The sequence below is a fragment of the Lissotriton vulgaris genome, chromosome 7 (assembly GCF_964263255.1).
Source record: "Lissotriton vulgaris chromosome 7, aLisVul1.2, whole genome shotgun sequence".
NCBI lineage: Eukaryota > Metazoa > Chordata > Amphibia > Caudata > Salamandridae > Lissotriton > Lissotriton vulgaris.
Window position 1 is genome coordinate 218,533,953 of NC_141695.1, and position 25,921 is coordinate 218,559,873.

At 46.1% G+C, this 25,921-nt stretch overlaps 1 protein-coding gene across 1 annotated transcript in view; it reads left to right on the forward strand.

Annotated features, from left to right (window-relative positions):
* Window positions 1–25,921, forward strand: part of ARHGAP33 (Rho GTPase activating protein 33) — a 396,382-nt gene that overhangs the window by 269,953 nt on the left and 100,508 nt on the right. Inside the window, exon 3 of the mRNA XM_086929989.1 lies at window positions 16,415–16,509. Coding sequence (XP_086786115.1) covers window positions 16,415–16,509 — 95 coding nt within the window. The remainder of the gene's footprint in view (window positions 1–16,414; window positions 16,510–25,921) is intronic.

Genomic DNA, 25,921 nt, shown 5'->3' on the forward strand with positions numbered 1-25,921 from the left:
AGGCATGCGTGAGGAGCTTGAAGGTGATTCTCTTGTTGACAGGTAGCCAGTGAAAATCTCTCAGCTGGCCGGTGATGTGGTTGCGGCATGGGATATTCAGGATGAGTCTGGCAGTGGTGTTCTGGATGTTCTGCAGTTTTTGGGGAGTTTCTGGAAGTGGAAGAGGAAGTTTGAAAAAGCACATTGAAGCGATACATTTAGGCTAAGGCGGATGCAAAGATCACAAGAGCAGCTCAGAAGTCAAGGTGTGCTGTAGTGTCAGTAAAAAAACTGTGACGATTAGTGGATTGGCAGGTTATAAAGAGCACATTTTCCTGCTGTTTTAGAATAGGTAGCAATGGATCCGGGCAAGACACTTGTATAAAAAGAATGAGGATACCAGGATCACATGAGTTTGTACACAGGAGAGAAGCAGGATGTTCGGCAAAACACAGATCGATGGTGATGGACATGTATGGAGAGGGAGCATGGAAAACCGTGTTCGAGGCATATGGGCTGCAGATGGTACATTATGATTAGATCGCCATCTGGTGTTGGGCTCGGATGATTGCACTTTGTTTTTCTCGTGGAGAGTCTTTTGTATCTTGGTGACTCCTCCCTTGGTTGGCAGTGCGCATGGGCATCGGCTCCATCCTTAGATTGTTTTGCCATAGTAGGGTTAGATGGAGTAGTATGATAGAATACAGATAAGAATGCCCATGTAAGTGTATCTAAATAAGATAATGTTGGAACAGACACAGGTTTCCGGGGAGGCTGGGAGGGCATGTACCACTCTGCAGCCCTCTATGCCAAGAACAGATGCATACTGGTAAGTAGCATATTCCGTTCGAGGCATATGGGCTGCAGATGGTACATTATGAATAGACTGTACAGCAGTGCTCTCCCTTAGATTGTTTTTTTCCGCCATCGGGTTCAGATGAGGATCGAGACGCTCCAGATCAACTTCAGGAAAAAGTGATTTATCGGCGCGTATTCCCTTTCCAATTCGACGGTATTGTTATCGAACGCGTTTCATTTCCATTCCGGAGCGTTACGAATTCAACATCGAAGAAAAAACTCTGATCTACGTCGACGAACAGGAGGCCTTTCTCGACGTAGTCAAGCCCGGAGTCTATGGAAAGGACTCCATTCAAAAAAATGTCCAACGTGTGGTGCTAAGTTCCCACACAAGGACCTACACGAGGTGTGCAACCTCTGTCTATCGCCTGAACACGAATCCAGGGACTGCGAAGCCTGCGCAGCATTCTCCTCCAAGCTAACGATTAGAAATCGTCGGGCTAGAAGACACAAGGTTTCCAGAATGCAGTCGGAGGCGATCCCGGAGCTGTTCGGAGACAAGCAACTTGAGGAAGAAGAGGATCATGAGGATCAGTCGGGTCGGAAGGGGACCAGTCGGAGGTCGAAGAACTCGACGTGCAACAAACCGTGAGTGACGACGTCCCCTTACCGAAAACTACAACTCTCACAGGTGCCACATCAAAAACTAAGATTATTACCCATGCATCTTACACAGAACCATGGAGAAATAATGCACCCAGATCCCAAACAACTGAACCTAGCGATCTGGCTCCTGAGGTCATAGAGTTTGAATATTTAGATTTACCACCAGAATGTATGGAAATCATTAAACAAGCAAGACGTCCTACCACCAGAGCATGCTATGCAGCAAAATGGAAGAGGTTTGCTATACACTGTAACAGTAAGCACATCAACCCTCTGGACGCATCCACTAAACAAATCATTTGCCATTTACTACACTTGCAGCAATGTAACTTAGCATATACCTCTATCAGAGTTCATCTCGCAGCCATAGCGGCGTACCTACAAAACAGGCAACATCTTTCCCTGTTTAAAGTACCAGTACCTGTTTAAAGCTTTCATGGAGGGACTCAGAAGAGTCATTCCACCAAGACGACCACCTTCCCCAGTCTGGAATCTCAACATAGTACTTACCAGACTAATGGGGCCACCCTTTGAACCTATGCATAGGTGTGAAATACAATTCCTCACATGGAAGGTGGCCTTCCTCATAGCTATCACGTCACTTAGAAGAGTAAGTGAGTTGCAGGCTTTTACTATTCAAGAACCATTCATGCAGTTACACCAAAATAAAGTGGTTCTTAGAACAAACCCAAAATTCTTACCAAAGGTAATTTCGGCATTCCACATCAATCAGTCAGTGGAATTACCGGTTTTCTTTCCAAAACCACAAACAGTAGCGGAAAGAGCCCTACATACATTGGATGTTAGAAGGGCAATATTGTACTATGTAGAAAGAACACAAACTTTCAGAAAGACAAAACAGCTATTTGTTGCGTTTTCTCCTACACATAAAGGCAATCCCATCTCTAAAGCGGGCATTGCCAGATGGATTGTAAAATGCATTCAAATATGCTACTTAAAAGCAAAGAGAACATTAACTGTTCCTCCTAGAGCTCACTCTACACGTAAACTAGGAGCATCTATGGCATTTTTGGGAAACATTCCACTAGATGATATATGCAAAGCAACTACCTGGGTTACACCGCACACCTTCACAAAACACTATAGTGTAAATGTGCACACAACACAACAAGCTAGAGTGGGACAAGCTGTATTAAAAACTTTATTTCAGACAGTTGCAACAGACACGGGCAACCACCGCTAGGGAGAGCACTGCTGTACAGTCTATTCATAATGTACCATCTGCAGCCCATATGCCTCGAACGGAATATGCTACTTACCAGTATGCATCTGTTCTTGGCATAGAGGGCTGCAGAGTGGTACATGCCCTCCCAGCCTCCCCGGAAACCTGTGTCTGTTCCAACATTATCTTATTTAGATACACTTACATGGGCATTCTTATCTGTATTCTATCATACTACTCCATCTAACCCTACTATGGCAAAACAATCTAAGGATGGAGCCGATGCCCATGCGCACTGCCAACCAAGGGAGGAGTCACCAAGATACAAAAGACTCTCCACGAGAAAAACAAAGTGCAATCATCCGAGCCCAACACCAGATGGCGATCTATTCATAATGTACCACTCTGCAGCCCTCTATGCCAAGAACAGATGCATACTGGTAAGTAGCATATTCCATCCGGTTTACTGAAGCTAAGTTAGCGAAGAGTCTGAGACATCTGGTGATATGTACTCAAGAGATGAGAAACGGTTGAGAAGCTGGAGGTAAAGAGAAATATTTATGAATATTTGTTATTAAATAAACAAAAGGAACTAGAGGGTTCGTATGAATAAAAAACAGAGCTTGGGGATGGGATCTCCACAGTACAGAAGAATAGACTTTGGGGCTAATACCAAAGCAGTACTCTGCATTGGGTGCAGTGGACAAGGGACGATGCCAGCCAAATGAAGTCAGGACTATACATGTAGGAATAGGAAACGATTGAGAGAAGACATTTAACTGTCAACTGTATCAAAAGCATGCATTTGGAACGAATATGTCTTGGAAAGGCAAGAAGTGAGACATTTAGTTTGGCTGGAATGCAAGAAGGGAGCTAGATTGGAAATATTCAAGAGTGGTTAAAAGCATGGTTCTTAAGAAGTGGGATGATCAGGTCAGGAAAAACCGTAGGAAAGGGCAGATTAACTAGTGTGGAAAAATAGGGGAGAAAGGAATGGATGAAAATGAATGGGGAGTAAGTGGAGGTATTTGAAAATAGTGGCAATATGTAGAGTAGCTAATCAGGAGCAAGGGGTTGAATGAGGTGAGCGAGGAGGCCGATGCTGGTTGTGTACGACAGATGGGCGTCGATTAGGCAAAGGAGAAGTGCTACGGTGCTGACAGTGTTAGTCACACCAAGAGTGCGGGGAGGAAGACTAGCACATCTAAGGAAGGTAGCAAGCCTCCAGCGCGTGGGAGCGCGCCAGAAGAGCGCGTGGGAAGCGGAGTGAGGAGGATGGACCTCTATTGAGTCAGTGCACACCACACTGAGGAATAGCGCACTGTAGAAGCAGGGCTGGGATGAAAGAAGTTAAAATACAGAAGGAGATATTAGAAATAATTGGAGAAGAGGCGGGGTTACTGGATCCTCCTGTCAAGGATCTGTCCTCAATCACTCTTAGAGTGAAAACAGGCAGACACAATAGTGTAGAGGAACTGGATGGGAAGGAAAGGACAGCAAGCAAGCTCCTTTAGGTGTCCAAGGTAAGGGCAGCATTCATAAACCACAAGGAGGGGGATGGGGACTAAAAGCCAGATAAAGATCCAGGACCCGTGCTCCGAACTATAGTTAATACGTATAATCCGTGTGGGTACTTATTCAAATTCAGACAGTGGCTTGAAAAAACGTCAAATCTGTTTCTTTTGCTAAACGAGCATTGGCAAAGCAAAAGGCGTCACCTATGGGAGAGCTATTGGCTTTGACAATGTCTTTTAACCATGTCGTAGAGTAGTGTTACTGCTGTGCAGCATGGCTCAAAGTTATTTTAAAAAACTCTGTTTGACTATTACTAGAAGCTTGTCGTTAGGATGTACTCCCTGTGGTTAGAGGGCTTCATACAAGATGACTTTCACAGACTTTAGTTCTGCTTCTTTGAAGTGTTGGCAGGAAAAGTTTAGCAATCTTGGAAAAGATTTGAAAGTGAGGAGATTGAGTTCTTGTTGTCGCTGGCTAGTGCTCCCTTGTTGGGTTTCATGAGCTGGAGGCTTGTGAACTATTTCCACTACATGCAGGGGCTTTAGAAATGACAGAGGACGTGCTTGCAAGACCGAAACAAAAGGCAGATTCAATGAGAAATCCCAGTTGCTGTGGAATATCTACTGTGCATTGATTTGCATTTCATTAAAGATACTAGTACTGACTAACACTTGTGCCTCCGAAGGGTCATAAAGCCTGTATGGCCTTGGGAAGATGAAACAGAAGCAGGCCAATCACAGGATGAGGCTGTGCCTTTGAGAGGCTAGCAGGGCTGAGACGCAGCTCGTCCTACGAGTGCGTTTTCTGTCCGCTCTCATTCAGGCCACTGTCTCTGAGGGTCGGCAGAGCAGAAGTGAAGTTAAAAGTTAAGAAAAATAGAGCTATGATGCTGTCCGCATTGGCCGTGTTATGGCGCTCCTTTTTCGTATGCTGGCGGGGACGACACAGACCATGAGAGTTTTGGAGGTGGGAGGGGAGAAGCAGCATGGACAACAGAACGTGGGGGTGGGAGTGAGGAAGAAGCATGAACAGGTGGGTGGGGAATGGGACGAGGAAGCAACGCAGACAACGGGAGGGGTTAGGATATAAGAAGCAACACAGACAATTGAATTTTGGGGATAGGAGGGAAGAAGCAAGACGTAGAAGGGTGAGGGTGGGCGGAGAAGAAGCTCCATAGACCAGAGTGGCAGGTAAAGAAGCCACGTGGAAAAGGGTGGCGGGTGAAGAAGCCACATGGACAAGGGTGGCGGGTGAAGAAGCCACATGGACCAGGGTGGCGGGTGAAGAAGCCACGTGGACAAGGGTGGCGGGTGAAGAAGCCACGTGGACAAGGGTGGCGGGTGAAGAAGCCACGTGGACAAGGGTGGCGGGGCAAGAAGCCATGTGGACAAGGGTGGCGGGTGAAGAAGCCACGTGGAAAAGGGTGGCGGGTGAAGAAGCCACATGGACAAGGGTGGCGGGTGAAGAAGCCACGTGGACAAGGGTGGCGGGTGAAGAAGCCACGTGGACAAGGGTGGCGGGTGAAGAAGCCATGTGGACAAGGGTGGCGGGGCAAGAAGCCATGTGGACAAGGGTGGCGGGTGAAGAAGCCACGTGGACAAGGGTGGCGGGTGAAGAAGCCATGTGGACAAGGGTGGCGGGTGAAGAAGCCACGTGGACAAGGGTGGCGGGTGAAGAAGCCATAAAGAAGCCACGTGGACAAGGGTGGCAGGGCAAGAAGCCACGTGGACAAGGGTGGCGGGTGAAGAAGCCACATGGACAAGGGTGGCGGGTGAAGAAGCCATGTGGACAAGGGTGGCGGGTGAAGAAGCCACGTGGACAAGGGTGGCGGGGCAAGAAGCCACGTGGACAAGGGTGGCGGGGCAAGAAGCCACGTGGACAAGGGTGGCGGGTGAAGAAGCCACGTGGACAAGGGTGGCGGGTGAAGAAGCCACGTGGACAAGGGTGGCGGGTGAAGAAGCCATGTGGACAAGGGTGGCGGGGCAAGAAGCCATGTGGAAAAGGGTGGCGGGTGAAGAAGCCACGTGGACAAGGGTGGCGGGTGAAGAAGCCATGTGGACAAGGGTGGCGGGGGAAGAAGCCACATGGACAAGGGTGGCGGGAGAAGAAGCCACGCGGACAAGGGTGGCGGTTAAAGTAGTAACATGGACACAGGTGGGGGTGGGTGGGGGTGAAGAAACCGCATGGACAAGGGTGCGGGTGGGTAGAGAAGAAGCTCTATAGACCGAAGGGGGAGCAGCAACCAGGACAAGGGAGGAGAAGTAGCGCCATGGACACAGGGGTGGGAGATGAAGAGGCCACACGGATAAGGGTGGGAGGAGAGGAAGCAACACAGAAAAGGACAGCAGTGGAAGAAGAAAATAGTACTTCAATCAAGCATGAGCTAAGGAAGGACAGCAATCAAGACAATTAGTCACAATTATTTGCCGCATCCTAATTGGATATCATGTGCCAACTGTTCTGTAAAGCAAGTACTATAAAGCCAAGGAATGGTAAGCAGTGGACAGGCTGCAAGCCCCTGCTGCACAATATCTCAAAGTTACAGCGCTTTGTGCCGTTGAAGGCAAGACCTCTAGAAAGGCAAAATCTTCCCGAGTTGTTAGAATCGGGAAGCACTAAAGGTGACTTTAGAAATATGCAGAAAAAGATGGTCATCAAAGATGACACTGGGATATGGGTCAAGGAAAGCGGTGGAGGACAGTTTGCCAGCTCATTAGGACCCTAAGGACTCTTAGAGCAAGGGTCGGGCAGGATTACAGAGCAAGCCAAGGGGTGGCAGCTGCTGTCTCTGGATACCCATGATGTGAATATTGACTGGCATAAAGGGATGGCCATGTTACGGAGTCTGCAGCACACATCCTGTGCAAACTGTGATCTCACTGGGTTCTAGAGGAGAAGAGCAAGAGGTCACAGGTATTTTTTCAGAGTGGTTTATTCCTCCCTCATTCTGATCTTGGCCTAAATCTGATTATGCAGGCCAAATGTATTCGCAAGTGCTATTGAGACAGGTCAACCCGACTGGTAGGGGCAGAGCTCTGGAACACTCCGGATGAAGACCTCACAAATCAACCAGCATTTGGGAATAATACGTAGGACCTGGCTGTTCTAACAGGCTCTCTCATCTCATCACAAGTGCATCGTGACTATTCTCATGGATTTAAGAGACGTCACACGTCAAAATCTCCCTTGCGTCTCGCCGCATCTAAAACAAATTAAATTGAAAGTAATTGTCAGCAAGCAGCCTTGCCCAAATTCATTTTTTTCAATTACTTATCTTTTTCGGATTTGTTTGTATTATAATAATGTTAAAACGGGTGCATCACCAAGGCTTTCACAAGTCAGGGCCATTATAACATCGGGCCAACGTCACGCTATTCACAACCCTCCTGGGTCCTCTTTCTCCCAATCTCCACTCGGCTGCAGATCAGGGGCATTGCCTGTTTTGGAAGACAGTGCGAGGAACACCACCTTCCTGCCAGCTGAGTTGTGTGAGCACCAGCTGACCATAGAATCCCGGCCGGAGGCGTCCCTCCTACCGCAGCTATTGCCCCTATGCCCCCAAATGCAACCATTGTACTCATGCCACTTAGAAGCACAATCTCTTCACTGGGAGGCTTGCCAACGGCAGGGGCCATGCTCCTTTCACACACCAGCTTCTGTGATCCCACGGGGGCAGCGACTGGGAAAAGGAGAGGGTGCGCGCTGCGGATTAAGAGGTGAGGCCCCCTTCCCTAATTCCACTTGACTCGTGCTACTCTCGCCTGTAATGGCCATCCCTAGCTTCTGACACATCCAACTGCCACTGTCCTCGTCACACCTAAATGGCAACAGAAAAAAAGAAAGGATTGTTTTCTTCAACAATAAAAAAAAACATTTAAAATGCATTCAATGCAATATTTATGATCTTAAGTAAAGTTGTATGAAGATTTTGAGACACAACATGCGCTAAAACACTATTTAATGAAATATACATTTAAATGCTTAAACTTCAAGCGTGAACTACTTTTCCTTTTCATATATTAAAGGACACAATGTCCCACATATTTAATAGCATCTCCCTCGTGTAACTAATTACATGTATGTTATAGGCCTTTTGCTGGATTTCAATCTTATCGTTTTTATATTGCCAGGTAATAAGCACTGTAACTGTGATGCCATATAGCAACACAAAGTCCAAAAATGCCCCTTTCCTTTCAAGTGAAGATATATTACACAAGAGAAGCCCTTTTGGCCTGTTTGTTAGCTTTACTTTGATGCATTATTTTAGGACTTTTTCTCCTGAAGCCGCCCATGTTCCAAACGTGTTCCAAACATGGTGCTGTATTGAATCATTCTTAGTTACCTGCCTGGACAGAGGGGTTGTTTGAAAGAGAGTGTTATATTGATTTGACCGCAGATACCGCAAAGGACTGAAGGGTTGGTGTAAATAGTGTTACTTCTTGTTCTGCATCATATTTATATTCTGTTTTTAGGCAATAATTTGTGAACATTTGAAAACTACTTTATATTTACGTGCCAACAGAGGAGAGCTGGTGGCGTAATGGCTACAGCTGCCAACCTTTGAGACTTGAACCTGGTTCCCCAGCTCCGAGTCCACTCAACATCCTGTAATTCCGGGAAATTCTCTTCTTTTCCCCGTGCTTTAAAAAAGAAATGTGTCTTTGTGCCCGCAGAGTGGGTGGGGGTTGTGTTGTCCATAGAAATTGAAGATTACCAAGGACATACTGCGTGTTCTCAGCCGTGTGCTTTTCTCCTCCACTCGGGCTGCTAATGTTTCAAGTGAGGGGGTTCTAGATATTTAATTTGCTGTTCCTTTTTATTTTGTGCAAAACACTCCCTACATTTTCTGTGTCTGTTAAACCACTGAAGTTCAGGCGGGACAGGGAGCCGATTTTTGCAGCCACCCGTTCCTTTAATGTTCCTTTTGGGGCGCGAAGAGTATTTCTTGTGTATTCTATTTTTGGTGCTGACGTGCACATATACATTCAAGAATAGGCTCTCAGTAGTACATAGGCAACGCCATATTCTTCCGCACACATCCTCGGTCAACCATACACGAGCATAAAGTAAACATGAACATTCAGATGCACAAATGCGCACCATCCAAACACAACATTGCTTTGAAACTCTCTACACACAGTCTTATATACACACTAAGACACAAAAGGTTTACACGCACACACACACAATCAAATGCACAAACAGGCATAACATAACTTCCTATTCACCCTCTCGCACCCATACTCGTACAAACTGTGAGATCAAGCCACGCACATGTACACATGTTCTGATCAGCTGGGGCAGTGCACACCCATCTCTAGAGCTAATTGATATTGCAGCATAATAAATAAAAGCACAGAAAAAGGATCTTGAATTCATCACTCTGTAAACTGCGTTCTAATGCGACATTCTGCTTGAAAGGGGAAGAAATAACGTTCATTAAATATTTGAAAGATGGTTATTTTTCATTGCATCAGTATATTATTCACCTGCATTCATCTTCAGATCTTGTGAGAGCTGCATTAGTAGAGCTTATGTTGCCGACTTTGCAGTAAAAAACTGTATTTGCATGTGTGCGCATAGCTTGTTTACTGAAAACACACTGTCTTTCTCACAGGTGCGGAATACCACACGTAAACGGGCAATCTAAAAAAATGCAGAAATACAAAACCAGTACACATAATTAACTCGTAGCACACATTCTCCCTGTACATAATTCCAATACTTCTTTATCATCTTTATTTCGACAACATTGTCATAAAAGAAGTCACATTACATTCCACAATATAATATAAAATAGTATAATTCACTTCAGTATATTAGATTAAAAACATCAATAAATACACTTATACTTATTTACTATGCCACACAATTCCACAACCAACAATTCCAATACAATACTTCTCTCCTTTGCACTTCTACCAACACTGTCATCTCTCCCTCACACTCCCACGACCCCTCATCTCTCACTCCCCACTCATCTCAACACCATTGCCTCTCTCATCCCCCCCTTACACTACCTGTCTTCTCTCTATACTGCCTACTCACACATACTACTATCCTGTACCTCCTCATGCACTCTCTCCCCCCCCCCCGTTCCCCTTCCACTTGTCCCTCTATCTCTCTCTCTCTCTCTCTCTCTCTCTCTCTCTCTCTCTCTCTCTCTCACCCATCTCTCTTGCTCTCTCACACACAATTCCTGCCTCTCTCATGTGGTTGACCTCCGGTTGTCAAGCACAATTTCTTTCCTGTGACTTTTCAAAGTTTCCATCCCTCAAACCCACACTCTCCTCCTCTTCTTAGGGTGTCTTCTGCTTACACAAAACCTTCCTCTTTACGCATCTATGGCCTGCTGTAGCCTTCTTTCTATCTTTCTCACACACTATTTCTGCTTCTCTGTCTCAAGTTCAAAAGCCACTTCCTACAGGAACTACCTATCCCTCACATTCTTCCTTTCTATCTATTCTCTGCATCTGTCACCACTATCTATTCACCATGCCACATCATTACACTATACAAATACACTTCCCAACACATAATTCCACAACTAACAATTCTGATACAACCCACATAATTCCATTCTACCCCACACACCTCCACTACACTCCAAAACAAAACACATAGGTCAAAAGAACTTTCATTTACAACGCCAGTAGCTCTAATTCTCACAATTGCGAGACCTATTGCATTGCAAATGCTTGTTTATTATAGGCCCGGCGTGGGCCTGAAAAGCAGAAACTGGAACACACCTTTGATGCAATCAGATAGCTACTAATATCAGAACGGCTTTCTCGCATTCAGCCTGTATCATCCCACAGGCTTCCCAGAGTGCATTATGAAAACTAGTACCAACCTTTGCTGGTCTTTCACTTTTTGGCAGCATGCCCTGCAAATGGATTTATAAAACCTTTGTCAAGATTTCCTGATCCATTCAGTGACTTCTTAGGAAGACAAATATTTGGCTTAGCTGTCGATTTATTGCACATAATTAAAAGAACGCCATACCGGTTGCACAGCTTTATAAGTTAAATCAGCTTCTCCAATTGGCTTACTCATCGTCCTTAGTACTCTTGAGTTGTGAGTCATGGTAAGAGGGGCTGGTTCATAGTCACCTTGGTGACCTTTTCCCTTCCCAACAACCTCAGGGCGTGCCATAGGTCTATCTGGTAGTCTGTCACCTTGATAGCGAAAATGGCGTCCTTGCTTACCACAGCCCTCTCTGGCCTCCAGTTCCACTGCCATAAGTGTATGATGATGTAACCATCCCTTTTCTGTCGTACGCTGGATCCTGTTATCGCCATGTATCATATTAACTAAGTATCCTTTTATACTACTGTAGTTGTATCATACCTAATTGATAGCTTCATCATCTCAGGAGGCTTCCTTTAGTAAATTTTGACTTTCTGAAAAGGCCTTAAAATTAGCATTTTCCATGAGCTCTCAATCCCAGAATAGAATTCCAGCGGATCTAGTCTGACTCTTGTGAATTTCATCCATAAATGTGCCCCTTCCCATTGGAGTCTCTTCATTTTTTGTTATCCCGAAAATCCTGAGCCAGGCATGGGCACACCTTCTTGACCCTCTTGGGTATCTTCCTGTGTTTGTCTCTCCTCTGTCCCCTCACTACTTTGTCCTTCTTTGTCCCCACTCTTTTCGCTCTAGTCCCAGCCTGCTTGCGTCTCCGAATGGGCTTATTGTGCGTAACGCAGTCATCAAAGTACCTTCAAACTGTAGGTTTGTCCCCGCTGATAACTGTTGTTTCTCAAGCAACTCCTGTACTGCTGAGCCCCTCCTCCTCCTCTGTTTCATAGCAGCCACCTTTTAGCGCATTCCACAGCATTGATTGATTTTTAGGTCTCGCCTACGACGAACGCGTGAAAGCGCGTTCTCGCAAGCGAGAACTATAGTCGTCGTCTCAGCAGTCTGAGACCGACGTAGTGAGACAAGACCTGGCCGCGCGCAGCGTTTCTCCATAGGATAACGTTGTGCGCGCGGCCAGGTCTTGTGTCCACCGAATTGCATGCCAGACCGGATCGCGTCGCGCGCCTCGTGGAATGCAGGGGGAGTCTGCAGCGCGCTGCGCTGTTTTACGAGGCGCGCGGCGCTGATAAGCAGGCTGGTTCTTTGTGTGAGCATTCCACGAGAATGCATGTTCTTGTTTTAAATGCATACATATTCTTCAGGGCGCCCGTTTCCGGCACTCTCTAATGTCTGGTGAAAGTTTGAATTTCTTGCATGCAACAGTCTCAGCTTTTTGACACTAGCTTGTTATGGGGAGGAATGTGTACAAGTCACACGTGAGATGACCGCGTGGGATATGCATTCAAAAGAAAGAGGTAGAAAGGAACAGATGGCTGAGACTCGTCTGTGTATTGTCTTAAACTGCTCTTAGGACTGGCTACACTCCGAGGCAGCTGGAAAGAAATTAAATTGGTCACTTCCTTTCATCTGAAAAATCTGAATGCATTTATTTCCTCTCTCCGTTATCAGCGTTATCAACAGGACTTTGTATTTTCATTTGTTTGTTCTCTAACCTTGTTGTTGATATGTTATTTCAAAAAGACTTGTTTAAATTCTTTCACAGTCCCACCATTGCAGAATGAAATCATTTTCAGTACTATATGTAACGAAGCCAAAGTTGTTGCTAATTTGATTTTATGCAACTAACAACCATTGGCAAAGGCAATAGTCCTGACTTATATGTGTAGTGTCACTTGTTATATGTTGTTATATTACATATCTGAATGAGACGGTCGTCCCCCCCAGTTTTGTCATCTCATTTAAAGCCCTGCTTAATAGCCTTTGGATTTACCTGGTGTTTTACAGACCAGGACCTATATTAAAAGTTGTCCCGGTCATTTCGGGGGCGGGAATTAACAGGGCCGCTCGTAAATAATCCCAAAGCGAAACATCTATACAGATTATTTACGGTGGCTCGCGCTGCGAGACGAACAGCGATAAAGTTGGCCTACTGTCTGCTTTCTGTCAGCCATTATGCATCACTGTGTTTGATAGACACTCTCGCTTTTCTTTGTGTGCCCTAGTCCTGTGTTCTTCTGGCAACTCGCCTTCTTACGCGCAGCACTAACAAGCACATCATTGGTTAACAGAGAACCCTGAGTTTGTGCTGTCAGCGAGTAACCCACAGCCCGACTCATTAGTTCTCGCAGCCATCTGATCCATGCCTCACCGAGCTGGTTCTTCTGCATGCTCAGCGCCAAGATGCTCCTTCCGGAGCGATAGTTGCGCTATACAAACCCCAAAAATATCAAATATCAAATACCTGTCTGCATCCTTCAGGTCTGCAGCTGAGCTATATTCCGGTCCGCCTTGTCCCGTCTGTCGCCGGTGCAAATGCACTCCTCCCACTGAATGCAGGCAGCCCCTCGCCAAAGCCCTGTGGGTGGCATTTCATTGCCAGTCTCGGGTCACTGACGACGCCTCGTGCACGTGTCATTGACTGTGTCGTGTCGCAGTAAAAATGAGGGAAGTTCTGGGAAATTAAACATATGCATTGCTTTCATAAATTGGTCGAGGCTGGAAACTTTGTCGTGCAATCTCTGGTAGTTTGAAGCCTGGGCCTTTTATCTTTGCTGGCAAGAAAGAAGCAACACATGCCGAATGGAAGTCAACGATGGAAAATGTCAGCTGCCAGCCAAGCATTTACAATGCAATAGGTCTCGCATTTTGTGAGTTTAAGCTATTAGTATTGTAAATGACAATGCCTTTTATATATGTTTTAAAAACGAACTTAATAGGCATTGCCATTTGCAATGTTAATAGCTCAAAATCGTGTAAATGCGAGACCTATTGCATTGCAAATGCTTGTTATTTTTTTATGTGGTTTTTTTTGGTTTTGTTTTTGTCTTTAAAACTTGTTACTCAAACCCAATTGATGTCCAAAGTTTGCCCCGTAAAGGGAGTTACTACCTCTTATAAAGTTACTCAGCCTCTGAAAAATAATCTGTCACTGATAATTCCAAGTGGGAAGTTTGAATATTATCTGGCCTTTAGCGGAGTTTTGATTGAGAGGAATGGACGGTTGGAAAAAATTAGGTTAAATTAGTTTTTTGTAGGATACCACCTACCTCTGCATGTCCTCTTCAGGGTACTGCCCGGTGTAAACATTTCATGACCAGAGGTACATCAGAAAGAAAGGTCAAGGGAAGACGGCCTGCTATGGGCTAGGGCAATGTTTGGCAGAAGGATTCTTTACTTTTTCTGGGACTTCGGACGCACCACTGTGAGATCTTTATTTCGTATTCCTACCTGAGATTTGTTTAAGGCCACTTTAGGGAATATTTTGGGTGCGTTTTGAGTGACGTGCGTTTTATAGAAATTTGAAGTGATTTGAAATCTTGTTACACAATAGTATGAAGGCCATGAGCGGCACAAGTCGTGACTTGAAGTAATCGCGATGGGATAGTGAACATAAAATAAATAGAACCACTTACTTTTTTGCTTGCCGCATCACCGACTCAGCGGGCACAAGGTAAATGGTAAGTGGTTTTATTTATTTTATGTTCACTATTCCGTCGTATGTCGACTTCCACCCCATCGCACTTACCTGCACGGACCGCCACTGCTATTGGCTTTGCCAGTGGGTTTTAAGTAATAGGTTTTAGTCGTGCTGCACAACATACTTGATGCTGTGCAGCATGGCTAATGAATTAAAGAAACAAAAAACTTTTGATGTGGAAGGCTACATCATTTTGTAGGCGTGCACACCATGCCTGCACCGCGTGCCTGCAAAATGATGCAGGCGCTTGAAAACATTTTTTGTAACTGATCCAATGTTGGTTCGATACATATAAAGAACAATGCTGGGAAAGGGTGTAGAAGCAAAACTGGGGACTCAGGCGGGGAAGCAAAATGGAATTGAGGTGGGGAGAGTAACAGTGACAGAAAGAACACAGGAGGGGCGGTGAAGCACGTGTCAAAACAAAGCAACACGGGGAGCAGTGAAGCACCCCGCATGACCGAGCAACTCATGGTGGGGCGGAAACCTCTCTGGTGAGTACAGAAGCACAAGGCGAGATGGCATCATGCAGACTTGGGGTGAAATACAGAGAACCAGATGAGGAAGCACACATACTCTCATAGAATACTTGGCTAAAAAGACAAAAGTAGCCCAGAAAAATGAGAAGTGTAAAGACACACGGATGGGTTCATGCTCCAGGAAAGGGACAAAGTCTCAACGGGGAAGTAAAGCATACACAAGTCATCCAATAGGAAGCCAGCAAATGAGTGCCAATAGGGCTCAAACCGTGGGAAGCAATGACCGCATTCTAAACCCAATAGCTGTAAGAATGTCCTGCAATGTGAGGCCTAATCAATTGCTCCCTTTCATTCATTCATAAATGGCTTTCGCTCACTCTCTTCATAAAATAACGTGTATTTGTAAAGCACATGTTCACCCAAGGGTTTCTTGGTGCTGAGTAACAGAGGTAAACAACCTTTACAACGCAACTTTTACAACGCACTACTATTACAACAAAACTTTTACATCGCAACATCCATTACATCGCATGCCATTACATCGCATGCCATTACAACGCATGCCATTACAACGCATGCCATTACAACGCATGCCATTACAACGCATGCCATCACAACGCATAGTACCCTTACACTATTCGACTCTTACCCTACTGTTGCACCCCCAGGAGTTAGAATAGTAATTTTTACCCCTACACTATCCAATACTTACTATACATGCAATGTAATGGTATGCGTTGTAATGGTATGCATTGTAAAGGTAGTATGCGTTGTAATGGAATGCGTTGTAAAGGTAGTTTTAAAAAATTTGTTGTAATGGCATGCGTTGTAATGGAATGTGTTGTAATGGATGTTGCGTTGTAAAAAGTGTGTTGTAAAGGTATGCGTTGTAAAAGTATGCGTTGTAACGTCATACATCTGTAACAGATGTTTGTTACCCAACTCAATGGTACTCATTTTATCGACCTCAGAAGGATGAAAGGTTAAGTGAACCTGCCAGGATTTGAACCTGTGACCATAATGTTCAACACAGGTCCTTACAGTGGAGGCATTAGTCCACTAAGCCACCAGACCTGCCTATTTAGAATGCATAACACAACAAAAGTATGACAAATCCCGTATCGTGCCAGCTTCTGGGTGAACCTTAAGCTTTGGCAGGACTGGGATTGGGTATGATACTGTCTCTCGCCACCAATAAAGATCCAGTCGACATACAGGCGAGATCAGTGTCTGTGGATGCAAGGACTAAAGGCTCTTTCTGTCTATCATTCGCAGGCTCGCAGCACGGACAACCTGGAAACTAGTACAGAAGGGAACCGGAACTTGGGCAGCACGTCTGGACCAGGCATCAAAGGGAAGCCCCCCAAAAGGTAAGTCCACTGTTTTATTGCATCGTTCCACATGGCAGGCTGTTGGACTGTTTCTGCTGTTCCGCCGCAGGTAATGTGTTAATGGAGTAAAGTCATGACCAGACATTTGTGCCTGTGTACTGTAATATTGCAGAGTTTATGCCGGTGTGTCTAAGCGGTGTCCCAGAACAGGCGTGACTGCATTACAACACAGACGTCCCTGCATCCTTTAATCCTATATATTACAACTAGTATTATGCAGTGGTGGCTGGGCTGTGGTACAGTAGAGTTGATGAGTGTAATAGCACAGGCAATGCTGTGGTTTCTGTGCTTCATTGCAGAAGTAATGGAGTGGTGGCTGCTCATTGCAGATGTAATGCAGTGGTGGCTGCTCATTGCAGATGTAATGCAGTGGTGGCTGTTCATTGCAGAAGTAATGCAGTGGTGGCTGCTCATTGCAGATGTAATGCAGTGGTGGCTGCTCATTGCAGATGTAATGCAGTGGTGGCTGTTCATTGCAGAAGTAATGCAGTAGTGGCTGTTCATTGCAGATGTAATGCAGTGGTGGCTGTTCATTGCAGATGTAATGCAGTGGTGGCTGTTCATTGCAGAAGTAATGCAGTGGTGGGTGTTCATTGCAGAAGTAATGCAGTGGTGACCTTTCTGTAATATAGGAGAGATGGTGAGGGAGCGCGACCGGTGCTGTAACAAAGGTTATAATGCGGTGTCTGTGCTATTAGCTAACAGATACAAGGCCCGGGGGTGGCTGCTCTTATGTATGTTGAAGGCTTCGAGCAGATACGGCTAATACCTGTGTCCCTCTAGCCCTGCTGCAGCACACACCCATGGACACGCTTCGTGATGCTGACCGGTGGTCTTTGGATGGGTAGAAATATCAGATACGTCTGTGGCCTTCTCTGGACGCAGGCTGGTGACCTCAATGGTTGCATGATGGCATCTCATCTTACTTTGCTTTCTAAAGAAGGCACTGCTGCGTCCTGTGTAGTTTCAGACTGCTCATGCATTTCCCTCTCCCCGTGCCTGTGCAGATCTCTGAAAGGCCCTGCTTTCATACGCCAGAACCTCATTGAGTGTTGGCTTTTTTTGCATTGTAGCTCTGAATGTATGATTAGGTGAAGATGACTAAAGTAGCAGAACGCCAAGGAGGTCCCTGGCAAAGCTGCTCAGACACAGATCCGCAGACCTCAGAGTTACAGCTTGTTTTTCTGCCTCCTTCTTGCCTCTGCTCCTTCCTGGGTGCCTCTTTCTTGCTGCTGCACTTCAGCGTGTCCTCTTTGAGAACAACCCTACATTTCCGTTGTGCTGCTGCTTTTCACAGCTCCGCTGTTGGCTTGAATCCAGATTGTCGATGGTTCTGTTTTTTTACATTTCCGTTTATCCTTGTTCCCTCTTGTTGCATAAAATGCTGAGCCTGTGGGCTTCAAGGCTGATTAGATTAGTCATTCTGCAAGACCACACGATGATGATCAAGAGTTTTTACTTTGTCATGCTGTGACCTGGTCATACAGTATAGATTGGATGAAGCCGCCGCACCCACACTGTTGTGGCATACTCCATCGTTGGCGACCTCAACCGGTCGTGACAAGAGGGCAGTCAGGCTAGACTCAACCCCTGGGCGAGGGATTTCTTAAAGCGAATTGCTGGATAACATAGGGATCCACATCTATGGTAAAAATACCTCAAGGTAAACCCAAAAGGTATTCCTTTATTGGTGAAAACCCAAGCATGATTGAAAGGAAGGATGGCGGATAATAGTAAACCATGGGCAATCCTCCACCGGAGCATTACAGATGTCCAGCTAGAAGTTCTTGAGCTCACTTCTTAATGCCATGTCCTCTTGTGGGCATTTACATAGTAGAAATGCCTTGCAGGCTTCTGACTTTGCATAGATATGGGCATTTGAGGGCAGAAGGTGCCTGAAGGATTTCTTACTGGCCAGGATTTAGGAAAGCCAGTTGCTTGAAGGATGGTCTGTGTGGTGCGGAGTTAGTGGATTACATCCCTGTAGCAAGAGATTGTGTCTCTGGTGTATACATTCTACTCTTTCTACAGCACCATGGTCGTGCAGTTTCGGTGTATGGAACACTACTTCGCAATTTAATATTTTTGAAATTTCCAAGTGCATAAGCTGGGACCCGCATCCTCCTAATATTGTTGGCCAAATATTAGCGACGTCTTAAATCTTGTCAACACCACCAAAAATGATTGTTTTTAGAGCATAAATGACTCTTGTGGTTTTTGAGAGCTTCAGGAACAGATTAAAGCAGTGAAGAGGGACTTGTCTAACAGGGCTTTAAGGTTCAGAGCTCTTGATTTGAACTGGAGGCAACTGGATTCAAAGACTGGTTGAACTTGTAGATTAAGACCTTCAAATTCGGGCTGCCTTGGTGGCGTGCCCTTCAGGGGTATATGCTCCTGATGAGTACTTATCAGTGAAAAAACATAAGTAGCATTTTGATATAAACATGGGCATGTATTCAGATATGGAAGATAAGCGAACAGTTCGCTAATTTATAGTTTGCCATTTAAGGATCTATTGCAGTATTTGGAGAAGGAAAAACCGTGCATACTGCCAAAACCGGAGTAACTCGTAAGGACCAGCTTAATACCCTGCTGATTCGGTGCATACCACCAAAATAGGAGTAACTTGTAAGGACTGTCTTAATATCCTGCTGATTGAAAAATAGGGTTTATGCAGGCCCCATTGTAACAAGAATAAAAAGATGAAATTATGAAGGAGTTTTCCACACAATTAGCATTTTAGTTTTACACTCTACACTGGAGGTCCTTGAATAGTCCATTGATGTTGGATTGGTTCTTGGAATTGATAATTACTGCACATTGAGGAAGAGGATGGCTTGATGCTTGGCGGGCCGGTTATGCAGTCTCATTGCACACCAGAATGGACATCTTAGTATATGACCTTTGATCTGTTGCCTGGTCAGTGCTGCGTGCTTTTGTTCAGCAACCTTTATTGAAAACGTGAAGTTTTGACATCTTAGGATAAGGTAATTAGTCGGAGTTACAAACCTTTAATTACTAAACCAGCCATACTATAGCCTTATAGCCCGCCGTAACGGGTTATACCGGCTATTAAAGGCACGCTGAATCGTTAAAGGCCTGAGCAGTAGGCAAGGGACTTTAATGAGACAGCGGGACTTTAATTGCCGGTATAGCCCTGCTACGAAGGGCTATAAGGCTATTAGAACATTCTGCCACTAGAGGGCAGAATGTTCTAACAAATTAAACCAAGGGTTCTCGAAGCTCCTGGGGATATAAATCCCCTCGAGCTTCGAGAAGCCTTTGTAGAACATTGGAATGTTTACCGGCCGGTAGAAACAGGGAGCACTCCATTGTCTGCAATTAGTAATTAGAACATTCCAATGTTCTAATTACTATTAAAAGGTCAGAAATCTGATTAATTAGAACATTGGAATGTTGGGAGCTCCATTGCAGACAATGGAGTGCTCCCTGTTTCTACCGGCCGGTAAAGGCCGGCAGAGCAACATTCCAATGTTCTACAAAGGCTTCTCGAAGCTCGAGGGGATTCATATTGCCTCGAGCTTCGAGAACCCTATGTTTAATTTGTTAGAACATTCTGCTCTCTAGTGGCAGAATGTTCTAATGGCCTTATAGCCTTTCTTAGCAGGGCTATACGACTATTAAAGTCCCGCTGTTTCGTTAAAGTCCCTCGACTTCGGCTCGGGCCTTTAACGATTCAGCGGGCCTTTAATAGCCGGTATAGCCCGCTACGGCGGGCTATAAGGCTATATTACGTTATAGCAGTTGTAAAGGAGTCAATAGGGGTTGACGACTGCACTTTAAGGGTGTTGCCCATAATCGTTATCACTTACCCTTCTGAGGAAGAAATAAAAGTGGCCTTTGAACGCGCCCACTGGCCAAAGATCCAGGTATATCAACTGTTTATATTGTGCTAGTGTGTCGCCTTCTGGCCACTGCCGAGATCAAGGTTTTGGACTGGTTGAATGGTCTGTGGTCAGGAAGCATATCGGTGCTCTTGGTTCAGCGTTTTCATCCCACCATACCTCACCCTGCTCCATGGCACTCCTAGATTACGGTAGGGTGTGCACGAAGGGGAACCAGAAACATTTGGCAGGGCTGGTAGCATGATGATTTACGCCTCAAGTGCTTTGTGTCTGATTGAAATCAAAGACTTGTTCCCACTTGGGTTTTCTTCGACCTTTGTGGTTGCAAACACCTCGACAGTATGCTAGCTGGAGACACAACAGTGCTCAGTTGTGTCTCCAGCTAGCATGAAGGAGAACGGTCTTCGAGGTCTCTTTCATCAACAGGCGCTGCTTTCTGTTAAACCTAAAGGTGGGCAGATCTCATCACGTGCAATCTGAGGCCCAGATGCAATCTTGTTACCCAAAGGTCAGACTATTCCCCATGGCCTTGAAGATGTTGCTGAGAAGAATCACCTCAGTAATGCTGGGTGCTAAGGTGGGTTTTGTTAGGGTGAAATGCAACTCGTGCCAGGGAGTCCTAGTTAGCGGTGAATTGTGGCTGGAATGCAGTGGTTTGGCTCAGCACCAATTCCCAGAGCTCAGGGTTGTTGCTTCAGTTGCCTTCAGGCAGAAGCGCGCAGGGCTACCTGGGGTGTTTGTGATCTTCTAAAGGTGGTTGCAGTGCAGGTTTCTAGGATACCTTAAGGGATATCTGCAGGTTCTTTTCTGTTGCACATGTCCTTTTATCATCGAGAGCCCACAAAAGGCCTTGTTGAAGATTTTAAAGATTTTCGCCACTTGTGATGCAGTGTCAAGAGCGTTAAGATTGGAAAGCTCAGGTGAAGTGCTGGCTCCGGCTGCTTCAGCGTCTCTTGTGCAGGCCCGCTTAACCTTTGAAGGTAATGGTTGGCATCAATATTCCAGTTAATTTAGGGCTGGTTATCTCCAAAGTATGAATGCGTGTACTGATGACAAAAGCACTTTCTGCCCTGAAGGGGAAATGTTGCAATAAGATGCCCCCAAATAGCACAAGTTGTGTATTCATTTCCCCCATCCCTTATTTTTCAGCTCAGAACAACTTCTCAGTTAGTTTAACTTTTCATCAGTCTCAGGAACCAGAGTACCCATATCTGTGACAAATGTATTGGTGGTGATGGCTTCATTTTCGGCTATGATTAGAATTTTCTGTGTAGTCCATTGGTGTCTGCGCCTTTGCTAACATGCTCAGTATCAATAAATAATCAAGCTTTACTGCTAGCAAGGACTTCAAAGAGTCCTCTGCATGGCATGAAAAAAAGCAAAACATATATTTGGCAATCTCTTTCGATACCACAGTAGACTCATTAGAAAATCCTTCATCTGGCAAACACTGGCCTTGAGGACGAACAAGGCAACGAGAGCAGAAATGCGAAGAAACCCTGCATCTTGACGGTCTAACTTGGACACACAAGGTACGGGCATAGTTCAGTCGGACGGAATCTTACAAACATGACTATAAACACGCTAATGATAAACATTTGAATTCTGCAGCATGGTGGACAACCTCCACATGGGTTCTGTAGGTAAGAGCCACCGGCCAATCTTTCTGTCTGCCTCAGCAGGACTCTCCAAACATACCTAGTGTGGTTTTTCTGTGCATAGTGCGCAGTAATATCTGGGGCTACCAGAGATTGTTGTAGTGGCACCTGTTTATTCTACTTTCTGGCTTTGTGTGTTTGATTGTGGAGCTCCCACGTCATGATAAGGTCTTCTCAGACCTTTCAAGGTGATGGAAGGGCAGGGGGTGGAAGGAACTGGTTGTGGGTGGTGTCTGAGCTCGCACAGTGGGACCTACCGGGATGGTGCGCAGAAGGCATTGAAGTCCATAGGCAGAGCAGAACATAGGAGATTGTGCAGGCCTTCAACACTATGCATTCTGGTTCCAGACGGGTTGAAGCGACTTCAAGAACCTCAGGCTTTGGTACCAACAACCTGTGGTCAGTTACTTTTGAGCCCCCGACACAATGGCGCTGGATGGCAAGCAAATGTTCGCCATGGCTTTAACTGTCAGAAAACTCCTCAAGACCTGGCTCTTCGAGCAGTAGCGGCACCCCCCACCCCCCTTCAGACATTGCTCACGGGTAAGTAGTGCGCTTTATAAGTAAATTGATTGATTGAGTTAAACAACCAGAAGGCAGCATAAACATATGGTGGGAGATTTTAAACATCTGAAATATTTTATTTGAGATTTTTATTTCAGCATACTGCTCTGAGTATAAAAGTTAACATGCTCGAAACACAAACGTATAAAGTTTGAACACCAGTGAGGCCTTGCACCTCACATACAAATGCCCTGGCTGATTATGCGAAAGGCAGCTGTGAAATCTAGCAGCAGCAGCTTCTATTTGCATCGCACACTTAGGACCGGGTCTCTTCCTTATACAGTTCCACTTCTAAATGGAACTGTCAAATTTATTTCAAGAAAAAGAATGAAGTAAAGTGATTTGCATAGGGCTCAAATCTTTAATAGGGTCGCCCTCCCATAGGGCTGGCTAAGGGTAGCCTCGTCGGACCCTCTGATTCCTGCAGGAATCGTGAGCTGTACTTGGGGAAGTCACTCGGGGGCTGCTCGTCCCTCACTCGGGGGCTGCTGTCCCTCTCTCGAGGAGATTCCTGGCTTTATCCTCAGAGGTACTTCTCTGTGTAACTTACAAATGAATTGAAAAACCAAGTGACCCCGTCCCCCATCCTTTGGTATGTTCCTGGCAGGGAACTCCCTCCGCCTCTCCCCCTTTGGTATGTTCCTAGCAGGAATCCGATAATATCTAGAGCTGCATTTCACGTACATGAGACTCCGCAGACCCACCCACTCTATTCGTGTCCTGCCAGCTCCGACAGACACTAAAGGTTTTTTAATGTATTAATCTGTTTATTTTATATAGCGCCTCCTAGTACTAGGGAATAGGAGCGCTTTAGCATAAGCTGTGAAGCATAAGGACTCTCTTGAGAAAGGCATCCGCAGTAGCATGGGAAAAGCAGATCGGAATCTCCGGGTCAAGCGCCTAGAAGAGGGCCCGCCGAGCTGTTAATAAGGACAGTCTCGCAGTGAACACATAATGTGGAAGAGCCGGAGGGGAGGCGGGCTTTAGCAAGCTTCAGGCAGGCTCCTTGTCAGGGGTAATAAGCGAAATTTAAACCTGACAACCGCCTTAGAAGAATCCACAATCCCGGACAAACATTGGCCGGCTGTAGTGGCTGACAACCTAAGCTTCATTCAGCCCGACTACCCCAAAGCCTTAACATTCGGCAAACAAGCTGTATCCTAAAAATAAATCAAAAGAAATGTAACCATCGATTCTAACCTAAGTAGGCGCGGAAGGCCCAGGGGTTGCTCCAGGGAACAGGAGGTCAGCTCCGAGAACTGGACATAGACATGCCCCGAGCTCCGGGAGCCCTAGGCTTAGAGGATCTTCGCACCTCACCCGTTCACGGGGGACCGGAGTTGGAGAGGGCGGTCCTGGCCCGGGAGTGGCAGCCGGGAAGCCTTGCTCGGGCTGTTTCCCTTCTGAGTGGATGGAGCTGCGAACGCCGATCGTAGACCGCCCTCTACTGCTCACGAGCAGTAAATGCAGCTTACCCGACAGCAGCATCGGATCCGGATGTTTGCCTGTTGAACATGCTTTCAGTAGGACTCAGGACATCGGCCGTGCAGGCTTTCGCTGCACACTCAGAACAGGTAGAGCCGGGATAGGACAAGTGCCCCAACACACAACAAAAGAATAGCGCTGGCTGCTCGAGTGCAAGCATCAGAGCAGTCGCAGCCTGTGTGGTATCTCTGCAAGGTGCCCCCTCAATAACTGGAATGGTACAATCCAAGCCGGAGCCGGGCAGACCTACCAAACGCACTGCATAGGCACAGCTTGTGAAGAAAGCAAGCCTCGCGCACAGACCTTATCGAGTAGGCGGCAGAGGTGCAAGCTTCTCTCACGTACACTACAGGTACACCACAGGCAGCAACAGTGCAGTCTACTGAACCACAACCGGTGCCATGTAAGCATCCGTTCTAGCGCCCCTCACCCGGAACAGGTGGGGTATTTTTTGCATGAGTGCACTCCTTCTCCCCCTTACACCCAAGATGCACCGCATCGCTCTCAGGAGGAGTGCAAGCTTTCCTCACACAGAGCACAAGTATAGTGCAGACAGCATACATGCAGAACAGGTAACATATGGGCATCAGTGGTACAAGCTTCCCGGACACTCGGAACAGACCTTGCAGTAGTGAAAGTTTCTCTCATATTTAACAGGTGCTGCACAGTACAACAATAATGAAAACGTACAGCACCCTATGCACAGCAGCAATGCAAGCTTACCCTACTGTTCAGAAGCATTATAGTACCCAATGCAGCGACAATGCTAGCTTCCTCTACCGTACAGTTCATTATAGTACCCTATGCAGCAGCAACACCAGTTTCCCCTTACACATAGACATTGCAGCACCCTATGCAGCAGCAATGCAAGCTTCTCCTTACAGTCTATTGCAGCACCCTATGCAGCAGCAATGCAAGCTTCCCCATGCATATTGAGAAATGTGCACCCCCTCCAGCAACAATGCAAGCTTTCCTTTACATACAGAAAAATGACAGCACCCCATGCAGTAATAATGCAAGCTTCCCTTTGCATACAGAAAAATAACAGCACCCTATGCAGCAGCAGTCCAAGCTTCCCCTTACATACAGAAAAAACAAATGACAGCACCACAGACCTCAGTAGAAACACAAAAGCGACATATGGCAGAAAACTGCAGCAGCAGCTTCCTTCGCTCACACAGATATAGGGGAGGCAGCACACATGCTTCCCTCTCTCTGAATTATGGAGGACCGTGGGCACCCCGGTGAAGCCACATCAAAATACAAGGGAGCTGCAGAAACCTAGCCCGGAACAGGAAACCGCGACTGGGCACAAGAGCACCCAAAGACTGGAGGACTGGGCACACCACCTGAGGGCACAGAGGAGCTGGCACATACTAAAAATAAGACCGACCTCATTAACCTAAGGTGTTGCTGATGCTCCCTACATTATTATGACTTCTTCTCCCAGCAGTTGACGGATATAAAATGTTTCCCTCAGAGTTGTGGCAGCAGGGCCACGCGTGCCACAGCTGCACAATCTAGAGCCATCGCCTCTGTAAACAATATGAGCAGAGGTGCAGGTTGCAGGTGGCGTGCTGGGCAGAGCGAAGCAGGGCAGGCAGCACCATCATGCAGTGGCCATCAGCGACTCCTTAACGAAGCCTGCTTTAGTGGGCGAGGAGCGATAGAAGATAAGACTGTGTTTGACTTCCAGGTTATGAAATTATTTATCATGTGTATAAATGTGTTGAGGAGGAGTCTTTGATCCAGCACTACTATTACTAGCAAAACGTGGCACCATCTGCTCAGACGAAGGAAGACTGGGCGGTGCATCTT